This window comes from Oryctolagus cuniculus, chromosome 1 (assembly GCF_051225735.1).
Source record: "Oryctolagus cuniculus isolate XC-2025 breed Fujian yellow rabbit chromosome 1, ASM5122573v1, whole genome shotgun sequence".
NCBI classification, from domain to species: domain Eukaryota; kingdom Metazoa; phylum Chordata; class Mammalia; order Lagomorpha; family Leporidae; genus Oryctolagus; species Oryctolagus cuniculus.
The window spans coordinates 60,331,095-60,343,493 of NC_142867.1; the positions used below are offsets into that span (position 1 = coordinate 60,331,095).

Consider the following 12,399-nt stretch of genomic DNA (forward strand, 5'->3'; position numbering starts at 1 on the left):
GTCAGATGAAGGACAGGAGCTGAGGTCAGCCTGGGGTGAGAGGCCTGTGGGGTCGCAGGATGGGGGGAGGATGTGATGGGGTATGCTGGGGGAGGGCCAGTTCTCACCGCTGGCAGCTGCCTCACAGAGCTGAGGACCCAGCCCTGGGTCAGCACCTGAGAGCACACTGAGGTAAAGAGGTGGAGACGGAGTCTCAGAGGCCAGCTTTGGCCCCTGACTCTCTGCCTCATTCTTCTCCTCTTCCTTTTCTTTTTTGTCTTGCTCTTTCTTCTTCTCAGTTTTCCTTTCTTCCGCCTTCTGTTCTTTTGGTTGTTCCTCAGTCTCATTCCTCTCTCTGTTATTGCCGTCTTCCTCTTCCAAATCCTCCTCCCCATTCTCTCTGCTGTGGTTTCTCATGAGGTCTGAGCCTGGGCCACAGAGATGCAGAGGAGCTCTTCTTAGAGGAGGAACTGCTTCTGGGGACGACTTCATTTCAAAAGAGCAGGTGTGCAGGAAAACACCTCAGGAAAGTCACTTATACTCCCTATCACTCAGCTTCCTCACTTGCAAAATGGGGTTGATATTAGTGAGGACCTCATAGGGTTTCTATGAACATTAAGTGAAATGATTCAAAGAAAGTCCTCGGGCTGGCACACAGTAAGCACCCGATGAATGCTGACTATCGTTGTTTCTCTAAGATTATGAGGAGGGGTTCTAGTCACCTCTGAAACTGGTTCCATTCCTGCCCTTTCTGTAGTTGCTTAGAAGAGTCGATGCCTTTCCCTTTTTTTTGCCTAAGCTAATTCTGGCACTAAGAATTAAGCAGTTGTCACTTATATGGAAATCAGTGACTCATACACGAAAGACCATAAACTGTGGAATTAGCCACATGATGGGCACTGAAGTGGACACAGATGGTTGGCCAACCAACAGCCACCCCAAACCCCCTTGCCTCCTCTACTGCAGGAGCTGGGAAAGATAAATATTTGTTTTTTTCCAAGTTCTCTTGCAAGTGGAGGTTGCTAGGCCCACAGTTTTGCTTTACTGCTAACATTACCACAAATTCAGCAGCTTAAAACAACACCTACCTATTAGCTCACAGTTTTGTAGGTTAGAAGTCTGGCACAGCATGACTGGATTCTGTGTTCAGGATTATGCAGGGTTAAAAAGCAAGGTCCCAGCTAGTGCTTCTGGTCTCATCTGGGACTTAGGGTCCTCTTCCACGCTTACCAGTTTTTGACAGAAATAATTTCCTTCTCATGCTTGCCCTGTAAGCCCCCTCTGTCTTCAAGCCAACAATGGTTCTTTGAATCCTTCTTGCATTCCAAATCTCTCTGACTGCCTTTCCACTTTAAAGGGCTCTTTTGAATACTTGGGGCTCACTGAGGTAATCTGATAATTTCTCTATCTCAAAATCAATTGATTAGTAACCTTAATGACATCTTCAACATATTTCTTACCATGTGACATAACATAATTATGAGAGTAACACCAGAAAGCCAAGGTTATAAAGGCCAAAATCACGCCTACTAATTTGACTACTCAGACTTCCACAGATCTTTTGCTTTCTTGACAAAAAATGGCCAGCACGGCCCTTAATGTGATGCTCGGAAGGGTAGCTGATGTTTTGCATGTAGCTGATTAGTTTCCCAAGACTACCACCAACATACTGTCACAAACTTAGTGGCTTAAAACAACAGAAAACTTCACCCTTCCCTGGTCTAAGGTTAAGGTGTTGGCAATGCTGTACTCCCTCCAAAGTCTCTGGGAAAGAACCCTCCTAGCCTCTTTCAGCTTGCAGGGGTTTTAGGTGTTCCTCGGCTTATGGCTGTGCAACTGCAGGATCTGCTTCCATCTTCACATGACCTTCTCCTCTGTGCATCTAAACCTTCAGGATTTAGGGCCTCTCCATGTAAGGATCAGAATGATTTCTTTTTAAGGGCCTTAACTTAATTACACCTGCAAGGATCCTTTTTATATCTATCTATCTATCTATCTATCTATTTATTTATTTATTTGACAGGTAGAGTTATAGACAGTGAGAGAGAGAGACAGAAAGAAAGGTCTTCCTTCAATTGGTTCACACCCCAAATGGCCACCATGGCTGGCGCTACGCTGATCTGAAGCCAGGAGTCAGGTGCCTCCTCCTGGTCTCCCATGCGGGTGCAGGAGCCCAAGCACTTGAGCCATCCTCCACTGCCCTCCCAGGCCACAGCAGAAAGCTGGACTGGAAGAGGAGCAACCGGGACTAGAACCCAGCACCCATATGGGATGCTGGCGCTGCAGGCAGAGGATTAACCAAATGAGCCACGGAGCCAGCCCCCAGGATCCTTTTTCTAAATAAGGCCACCAACTCAATTCTCAACCCTTCCTTCTGGGAACCAAACATCCCCTTTCCTTCTCCTAGAAAACATTCCTTCCAACACTCTCTCTACCCAGATAGGTTTCTTAACCACAGCAACAGAAATAGTCCCTCCTTCTGCACAGAATTTCTAGACATTGGATACATTTGGGTAGTGAAATTTTGGTTTGTTGGCCAGATGTCGTGAACTGCTTAGAAATATACATTTAGAATCATTGTAATATGGGCAAAAGAGGTAAATGTGAGCAAATTTATTAACATGGTTTAGGCTGGCAAAATCTGGGATATCCTGGCCACAAAACCCAGCGTCTCCCTTATGAAAGGAAAGACCACGTGAGGTTGAGAGTGTTGAGCAGTTCAGATGCCCCAGAAGCATTGTTATTATCCTTGGCCTTACCTCTGCCTTCAGTGGGGGTTTGTGCCACGCGTCTAATCTCTTCCAGAGGCAGTGGGTTCAGCCAGATGAGGGCCTGGTTGCTGGGGTCAAGTAGCAGAGGCCAACGGCAGCTATCGTAGTGGGTGAGGCTTCTCAGGAGCAGGCCTGCCAAGCGAGCTGACTTTGCTTGGGGCTTCAGATCTTGGTCCCACTGGTACTGTTCAGATTCAGAGCTTAGCAAGGCCAGAATGCTGAAAGGAACGCTTATGGGCAGCAGGGGGTTCTTTGGTGGCCTGCTGATAGATTTCTGCCCCTGCTTCAGTGCCTGTGCCACATCATCTGGGCACAGAGCCTCCTGGTAGCCCCTACACAGGGCTAGCCACTTGTCCAGTAGCTCTTGACGCCGCAGTGGTGGGAAGGGACCCAGGTAGACGATGGCAGCTGAACATAGGAGGACATCTCCAAACATAGTCATGCAGCGCACCTTCAACTTCTGGTGTGGAAGGAAAGACCGGAAGATGTGTAGGCCAGTGAGGGGGAGAGCAAGCAGCAGGCCTTTCAGAGGGGATGGAAGGCAGGGTATGGAGGAAAGCAGGGCAAGGGGGGTGGAGTGGGATAGAGGGAGGCAGTGAGGGCCCAAGGAGGATGGGAGGAGGGAAAGGGTGGAATGAACTACGGGGAGACATCTGTGAGGGGCTGGTTACCTGTAGCTGTGTAATCCAGGTGTGCATGGGCGTGAGCAATGCAGCCTCTATGGGCCATTTGTGATACTGACCATATTGTGCCTGATTGAGGGTCTCTATTACTTGGCTGTGGGAAGCTTGGGCCTCTTCCAGCTTCTTAGTCAGAGACATAGTATGCTCCAGCATCTCCTGTGCCTGAAACTGGTAATAGCCTAGGCGGGCCTGCTCCCGAGTCAGCGTCGCCTCCACCTGCCTCAGCAGCAGGCCTGTGGGCAGTCCCCGGCGCTGTGCCAGCCCATAGCGCATTAGAGCCCACAGCCAGACAGCCAGGTTTGCTGCAGGTATGCTTACGGCCCGCAGGGCTGCCTCGCTCATACCTGGAGCCTTCAGAGCTTGGTTTAGCTTTATGAGCTCTGAGTCTGTCATCTTCTCCTTGGGGAAGAACACCAGCTCCTGGGAGGATGTGTATTAAGGGGATAGGGGAAGATGTGGATGCGCTGAACCTTGACCCAACCAAGTCCTACCAAGTCCCCTTCACAGCTCCCTCTGCCTCTCTCACCGCGGCCCACCTTCCTTACCTGATAAAAATCCTCAGTGCATAGCAGTTGCTTGGCACTGGCCCAGCCGGTGTCACGGTGGAAGAGGTCACACAGTGCATCTGTCACTCGGACCACAGATTCTGGTGGTGATCGATAGCTCCGTATCTCCTCAAAGTCAGTTACCTGCAGCTGGCTCAAAGGCCCCAGAAATGCCTTGCCCATCTACATGAGAGAAATACATTCTGAAATGAGCTCCTGAGATGTTTTGCTCTCTCTTCAAGGTGTTTCCAGGCAGGATCATCTCCTCCTAGGAGTTTCCATCAGGGGTCACTCCCTAAGCGATCCTATACCTTTGTCCCCTCCCCGCCAGGAGACTGTATGATGAGTCACTCTAGCCTCTCCTCTGGGCATCCCATGTGGAGTTGGCCTCTCCCAACAGAGCCGTGTAGGGCAGGAAGCAGGAAGAACCCACCTGCTCCAGGAAAGCCTCATGCTGAGCCCGCAGGGCATCCCGCTGCTTAATCAGGTTCTCGATGAGGTTCTCCTGGTGCCGACACTCTAACAACTGTTGCTTGTACAGAAGCTTGCTCTGCTCTAGTTGCTGCTGAAATGTGCTGACGTTCTGTGAACAGAAGTCCAGACCTTGCAGCCCCAGGTCCTGGGTCATGTGGTACCACCCCAAAAAGGAGGTCCTAGGAGCTTGAGACCCCAGAATTCTCCTCACTTCATAGGGTGACCAAGTTGGATTCCAAGTAGTCTGAGCCCTGGATCTGTCATTTACTATTCTGTGAGTTATACCTCTGTATTTTTAAAACACATTTGTTTATTATTTATTGGAAAGAGAGAGAGACTTCTGTCTGCTGGTTCACTCCCCAAATGACTGCAATGGCCAGGCCTGGGTGAAATTAAAGCCAGGAGCCTGGAAACTCCATCTTGGTCTCCACATGGTGGGCAGGGGCCCAAATACTTGGGCCATTTTCTGCTGCTTTCACAGGCACATTAGTATGGAGCTGGATCAGAAGTGGAGCAGCTAGAATTTGAACAGGCACTCAGATGGGATGCTGGTGCCACAAATGGTGGCTCAACCACTGTGCCACATGCTGGCCCCAAGTTACACTTCTATTAATATAGCCCCAAGCAGGTGGATGCTTCTCCTGCAGCTGCTACACCACACAGGCCCAGGCAACCTGAATCCAAGGCCTAAGTGTGTAATTATTATGTTGCGCCCCTTATCTTACTCCACCCACTATAACTGTTTCCACAGCAGACAGTGCCCTCCTTGAGGCATTCTTCTCCCTGGGCCTGTATGATAATGTGTACTCCTTGGACCTTCTCCGACTTCTGTGGCTGCTCTTCCTTAGTCTTTTCCTCTACCACCCTTCCCTATTCCTCAGCTGTTTATTTCATCCTATGCTTCTACACGCCCTCCTGAATCTCATGGTCATGATTACCACTTAGATTCTAACAACTGCCGGATCTTCCTCTCCAGATTGGTTCTCTCACTAGACATCCGTGGTGTTTCCATCTGCTTAGTGGAAATCTCCCCTTGGATGTCTCACAGGCCCCCCAGACTCAACATGCCCCAACATGAAGGTATTGGTGCTATCTGTTCAGCTTTCACTCTGCCCCTGTGTGCTCATTTTCTCAGACAAGCCATGCCAAAACAATCAATCTTCCCAAGCAGGAAACCTACTTTGTTACCTTTACTCCAGCTCCTCTATTTCCCTAAACCCAGTGCATCTTTGACACCTAGTTTCATTCTACCTCCTAAATGTCTCACATCCACTTGCATTCCTATCATCTGTAATTCTCACTCATGCTCTCTGTCCTGACTTTCTACACCAGCTTCCTTACTGCTCTCTGTGTCTACTCTTATTCCCCTCCTTTAATCCACTCCCTATGCTGAAGCTTGATTCGACTTTTTAAAACCAAATTGTCATCATCATCATGACACTTGCCACTTGTCACTACTCCCTTTGGTTGATGATGCCTTTGTGCCCAGGTGTCTGCTCATCTTTCCAACTCACTTCTCTACTCTCTCAGCACTTGTCTTCAGCCATTCCTGAATTCTGTTCCTCCACATTATCCTGCCTCTGGGCCTTTGCTCATGCTGTTACTTCAGCCTGGGACATTCTTTCTCTTTGTCCCCTCTTACACCTGGCCAAATCTTACCTCACCTTCAAGCATAACTTTTGATGTACTTCACTCACTTGTCTATGTATTTAAGGAATGCTTTGGAGCCTCCACCATGTTCTACACACGCTCTATGCTACATATTAGGACACTATGCTTTTCCTAGAAAGCTTTTTTTTTTTTTTTTTTTTTTTTGGATACTTCAGAGTACTCCAGACCTTCTCTGCCATAACATACTGTTTTGTAATTGCCAGTAGGCGCTTGAAGGCAAGGAGTGCCTTATCTTATCTTAGGAGGCAACATAATCTAGTGTTAATAGTAACTAATGCTTATTGAGCTCTTACTATGTGTCAACATTTTTAAATGCCTTCTATGTAAGATCTAGCCTACTCCTTATCAAAACCTTATTGGTTAGACTTCCCTAACTTCTCTGGATCTCTGTTTTCTCATCTGTAAAATGGAGGAGGGGCCAGTGTTGTGAAGCAGTGGGTTAAGCCACCAGCAGTTGGTTAAGGCACCAACATGAGTCCTGGTCATTCCTCTTCCATTCTAGCACCCTGCTAATGTGCCTGGGAAGGTAGAGGAAGATGGCCCAAGTGCTTGGGTTCCTGCTACCCATGTGGGAGATCTGGATGAGGTTCCTGGCTCCTGGCCTCAGCTTGGCCCAGCCCTGGCTGCTATAGCATTTAGAAAAGTGAACCAGTGGATAAAAAATCTCTCTCTCTCTCTCTGTAACTCTGCTTCCAAATCTGTACATTTTTTTTTTTAATGGGGGAAAGATAGCCACCTCAGAAAATATTAGTGAGTGCCTGGACAAGTGTGATTCAATTAATTTTTGTTGAGTACAGCTAGATTTTTGTTGACTAAATGTACCATTTGAATATGAGAGAGAAAAGAAATGAAAGAGCTCAGCATGATTCCCAAGATTTGGCTTAAATCATTAAGTAGATGGTGGTTCCATTAAATGGAGTGGGGAACTTTGGAAGAAGTGTACCCTATTATGACTGGGCACATAATCAAGGAATCCCTGAATGATCCCTGAGACTGTGAATGGCTCTTATCCTGATTCCGGCTTACTGTGCTGTGGTATGGTGTGACTGGTTAAGGAATAGTCACACTCCTAAACTAGGTCAACAAGTCTTGGTATTAAGCCCCTTGGGAAAAGGTAGGGTCTGGGACAAGAAATCAGAATTTGAAAAACATGGGAAAGGGGACTCCTGTCCTGTGATTTTTTTTTCCTTCCTTCTGCAAGCCAACTGATTCTTGAGGTCTAATCTAAGTTGGTCATCCTAGGTGGTAGATAAAAGGAGGGTAATAGTCCAACATAACAACCCTGGAACACACCATTCACACAGAACACTATGAAAACTATGTAGGTAGAAGGAACATATCCATGCCTCCTCAGTTGGACAACACTGGGTGATAGTCTTGAGAGCACACATCAAAAGAGGGTAGTTAGGCTTTAGGAGTTGTAACACCTGAAGTCTAATCGAAAAGTCAGATCATCCAGCACTAGTTCTCTTCTCTGCAGTTATCCCTGAACATTTTTCAAAGTCTTGTGAGGCAGGGAGAAAAACAAAGTGCTGCTTCAAAATTCCTTGTATTTAAAACAAAATTCTCTTTGGTTTGGGGAAATATTTTCAACTGGAAGTATTTGGATATGGAAGGTAGGATCACTCCTGCCCCCACCAGATATTAAAGAGGCCTGTTTATTAAAAAATGTAGATTGTCTTGCATAAGTGAGCAAAAGGATTTGGGGTCTGGGCTAGAAAAATACTTCATCGCTTGAGAAATTTATCTGGGGAGCTGTAAAGGAAAAATGACTAACACCGAATAACTGAGGATAACAATAGTGAAGCAGGTTTTAGGGAGGTGAGAGGGGCAGGACAAAGTTCATCACTAGGACATATGCTCAGTAGAGGAGGTGAGTAAGGAAATTCAGGACTGAAGTTTAGAAGGCCATTCAAATATATTTCTGGTTCTGTGGTATAATGTCAAGATGCCCGTATTGCCATCACTCATCCACATTTCCTCCCTGTACACAATAGCCTTGACTATTTGGTGCTTGTGTGAAAGAAGGGTGCAGTGACAAGGAAAAGAGAATGGCCACAAGAGGTGAGCCAACTAGTTGTGACAGTGGATTCATGGGAAGGAGAGGATAAGAGAGGTGACTATGAGAATATAATTCTCACTCTGTCCCCCATGAAAATATATTGAACCTCACGCAGTCGAGGCACTTGGGTCAACCAGAAGCAGACACTTGGATTTCATGTCTGATAAGAATCAACCTGGTCTCAGCCATGTAAACTTTTGAGCTGAGCCCTCATGGAGTAAGTAACAAGGATTAGAGATTCCCCTGTGGAAGGGGGGAGGGGCTCCGGGGGACAAGAACTAAGGTTCATCCTGGATGGTTCCTCCCAAGTCTCCCTTAGGGGCCGTGCTTTGACACGAGCATGTAGGCCTCACAACATTCTTCTCCTTACCTTGTGGGAGCCTTTCAGCTGCTGTTCCAAGTTGAAAACCAGGCTGGTGAAAGTACTGTGCTGCTCAATCAGCATGCGCAGATTCTCCAGGGCATTCTGGATCCTGGAGATACAGTGTGCCAGTGAGTAGACCCAAAGGAGCAGAAGCAGGGACATTGCAGAGAATGGGGCCGCTCACCTCTGGGCCCTATTCTTCATCTTCAGGGTAAACTGTTGGTGCAGCAGCAGAAAGGTGTTCAGAAAGTCTAGGAAGGTCTTGGGAGTCACAAGTGGCAATACAGGGCACAGGTGTTCGTGATAGCTAGCAGCTGAGAGATGGATGAAGGCCATGGCTTTGGCCACACTGGGAATTGAGGCCTGGAGGTCTGGGTACTTCAAGGAGCCTATAAAGCTCATGGCTTTAACCTGGTCTTGTAAGTTTGTAGGGAAATAGGAAAAGGAGGGCAGGAAAAATGATGGGACCTCAATGGGCTCTACAGAGAGAGAAAGAGAGAGATTAACCTGGTTAGTAGCCTTTATCAGAACCTGGTTGAGATAAGTGATAAGGACAGGTAAAAAGGACTCACTGTCATCATGGGATAGATTCTGAGCACCTGCCAGGTGGTACTTGGCCACCTTGACTAGAGCAGCTTGGTCCCAGGGTTCATAGTGGTCAATGCTGGTGGTGGTCAGTTGAAGGAGCCTCAGAAAAAGGGTGGAGGGCAGCTGCTTGTGGGCCTGGTCATCTCCAATCAGGAAGAACATGTGCAGATGGCTGCACACTTGCTGGTAGAACCTGTGCAACAGAAGCTCAGCTGCTTTCCTTCTCCTTGACCCATTTGCCCATGCAGGTCCCAAGTCCAAAGCTGATCCCTTAGCCCTTATCTTCTGAGCCCTAACAGTATCCCACAGATTTCCCTTTGGCCTTTTTGGCCAGGAGAGAGTAACAGCAGAGAAAGGGCAAAGACTCAAGTTGGGGTTCTTGTCCTCACCTCTGCAACAAGCATTCCTTCTTCATGCTCTGTTTGACACCAGTGTTCTCCCTGGGGAGTTGTTCTTCTATACTGTCCAGGTCTGACTCTGTGTACTGGTCAGGGAAACTGCCTGAGGTTGCCAGGGCTAGCAAGCGATGAAAGGTAATGAGATCCACACCTTTGGGAACCAGCAAAGCTGTTGGCTGGTTTAATACGCCAGCGTGCCAGCTGGCATCTCGTAGGCACTGGAGAACAGCCTCCTCTGACCCATATGGCAGGTGGAAAAGGCGGACCTGGCAAATGCTAGTGGCCAGAGTGATAGCAGTATGGCGCCCAGTACCCAGAGCCCCTGAAAGCAGTAGGCCATGCTGCCGGGGCCTGGCCAGTACCCGGACCAAGCGGGCCACATGCTGTGCCATGGAGTGGCACCGGGCAAGGTGAGGGCTCAGCCTCAGCTGGGTAGCTGAGGTGGCTAGCTGCTCCTCCAGGGTCTCCCACTGCCGTTCCAGGTACAGGTTTGGGCTGTCAGAGTAGGACCCCAATACCAGCTTCTGACTGAAGACTAGGTCTGAGGGCTTTTCCTGGGGACGGAGTAGTAACACGGGCAGCAACAGTGGTGAGACCAGGTCCATCTGGGGTGCCTTCTGCCACACATTCTTACACTTCTTTGCCTGGATCTTATAGCTAGAGGCTTTTGTGGCTTCCTCTTGCCCTATCTGGTGACTTGTGCTTTCTGTAGTCTCCCTGCTTCCTGGCCTCGTGGATGGTGCTGGACACGGATCACTCATGTGTGAAGCTGTGGTGACATGAAGGCCATAAGGGTCCTCCTCCTCCTCTGTCTCACTGCCACTGCTACTTAAATCCTCCCACTGTGCCAACTCCCCATCAGATTCCACTTCAGGCACCTTCTCCCTCTCTTCATCTTCCTCATAGTCCTTGCCCAGGTGCTGGGGCCCCACCCCACAGCAGAAGACATTCTGAGCTATTTCTAGGAGCAGATCGGCACAGTAGGAACGTTCCCTAGGGGTGTTGAGTCGGTCACAAAAGGTTCTCTGTGCCTCATGCAACCAAAGACGCACCATGTTACGCATGGCCATCATGACAGTCAGGCGAGTGCCCCGTAAGCCTGACACCCTGCGCAAGTGCTCCTGGTGGTTCAGACAGTCCATGCAACTGCGAGAACCCATTCTGGTGGGCAGCAGCTGCAGGCTGCTGAGGAGGTGGCTCACGGAGTGCAGGGAGAAGCGATAGTGCGGGTGAAGGGGTGAGGGCATGAAGTAGTTGCACATAGCCTCCCAGGCCTCCACTGAGGCCCGGACCAGGGCTCTGGCCAGAACACCTTCCTGTTCTATAGAGGGGAAGCGCTCGAGCCAGGTCTGGATGCTAGGGGTATGCCTACTCAGCAGAGTGGCCTGGGTCATGCTGCCTAGGGCCAGCACTGTGAAGAGTCTACAGAGGCGTGGGCACAGTGGGCGCTCACAGCATCCTGGTACTGTGGCAGTGGCAAGGAAGTTGACTACAGGTTGCAGTGTCTGCAGCTCCAAGGTGTTGTGGGCATACACTGTGCCATCCATGGCCTGGCGCAGAGTCTCCAGCACTGGTTGGCAGCTCTTCTCTGGGTCTGTGTGACATAAAGCAATAAGAGAGATCATTGTGAGATCATGCACAAGTCCACTGTTCCTCTTCTTTTTGCCTCCTGGATTTGCTTCTGGCACACACGGGGTTCTAAAGGAATTCTGCCTCTGACATGTTGGGAATTGGTGACAGATGAGTAAAATGGTCTCTCTTTGCCACACATTCCTTAAAGTTGAGTCATTTCTTCTCTTCTCCCCCAGATCCTACTTCTATGACCATTTTATTCATGCAGCTGAGGGAAAGTAAATACTGTACAAAGATTTGGAAGCTGGGATATTTGGAAACTGGATCTGACCATAGGGAAAAAGTACAATCAGTTCAGTAAAAAAGAGTGGAGTTGTATCACAAGTATACTTTTTAAAAATCAACTTTAGAGGCAGGCCCTTAGCCTCCTGCTTAAGATGCCTATTAAAGTGCATGTATCCAACACTGGAGTGCCTGTGTTTAATTCCTGCCTCTGGTTCTCACTCCATTTCCTGCTAAGGAAGACCCTGGGCAGCAACAGTGATGGCTCAAGTGGCTGAGTTCCTGTCAGCTGCATGGGAGGCTTGGGTTGTATTTCCAGCTCCTAGCTTACGGTTAGGCCCAGATCTGGCCACGGCAGTCTTTGGGGAATAAACCAGCGGATAGAAGCTCTTCGTCAGTCTGTTTCTCTCTACCTCTAAAATAAATGGATATAAACTTTGTTAAGACCTGATTTAAATACATAAAATGTACATATTTTAAGTATCACTCAATGAAGGGTTTTTTTAACTGCTTAAAAAAGGTTTATTGATTTATTTATTTGAAAAGCAGAGTTATAGAGAAGGAGGGGGAGAGAGAGAGAGAAAGAGAGAGAAATATCTTCCATCCACTGGTTTACTCCTCAAAATGGCTACAATGGCTGGGGCTGTTCCAGGCTGAACCCAGGAGCTTGAAGCTACTTCTGGGTTTCCCATGTGGGTGCGGGGCCCAAACACTTGGGCCATCTTTTGCTGCTTTCCCAGGTGCATTAGCAGGAAGCTGAATCAGCAGCAGAGTAGTTGGCATGGGATGCTGCACCATAACACTGGTCTCTATCACTGTCCTTTAAGAAATTGAGGAAAGAGAAAGTTAGTCAATTATATGTACCCAAATATTTACTATTTCTGGTACCCTTCACTCTTTTTTGTGGATCTGAGTTTCCATATGGGTGCCGGTTCGAGTCCTGGCTGTTTCACTTCCAGTCCAGCTCTCTGCTATGGCCTGGGAAAGCAGTAGAAGATGGCCCAAATCCT

The 12,399-nt window shown here is 48.4% G+C and overlaps 1 protein-coding gene and 1 long non-coding RNA gene across 2 annotated transcripts in view; one reads left to right on the forward strand and one right to left on the reverse strand.

Annotated features, from left to right (window-relative positions):
- Positions 1-12,399, forward strand: part of LOC149128423 (uncharacterized) — a 67,880-nt gene that overhangs the window by 26,436 nt on the left and 29,045 nt on the right. The gene's annotated exons all lie outside the window — the stretch shown is intronic.
- The window catches only part of DNHD1 (dynein heavy chain domain 1), a 75,865-nt gene that overhangs the window by 5,414 nt on the left and 58,052 nt on the right, over positions 1-12,399 (reverse strand). Inside the window, exons 25-33 of the mRNA XM_070074249.2 lie at positions 9,527-11,129; positions 9,122-9,330; positions 8,734-9,028; positions 8,556-8,658; positions 4,412-4,561; positions 3,979-4,161; positions 3,422-3,853; positions 2,739-3,210; positions 108-407 (exon numbers count right to left, since the gene is read on the reverse strand). Coding sequence (XP_069930350.1) covers positions 108-407; positions 2,739-3,210; positions 3,422-3,853; positions 3,979-4,161; positions 4,412-4,561; positions 8,556-8,658; positions 8,734-9,028; positions 9,122-9,330; positions 9,527-11,129 — 3,747 coding nt within the window. The remainder of the gene's footprint in view (positions 1-107; positions 408-2,738; positions 3,211-3,421; positions 3,854-3,978; positions 4,162-4,411; positions 4,562-8,555; positions 8,659-8,733; positions 9,029-9,121; positions 9,331-9,526; positions 11,130-12,399) is intronic.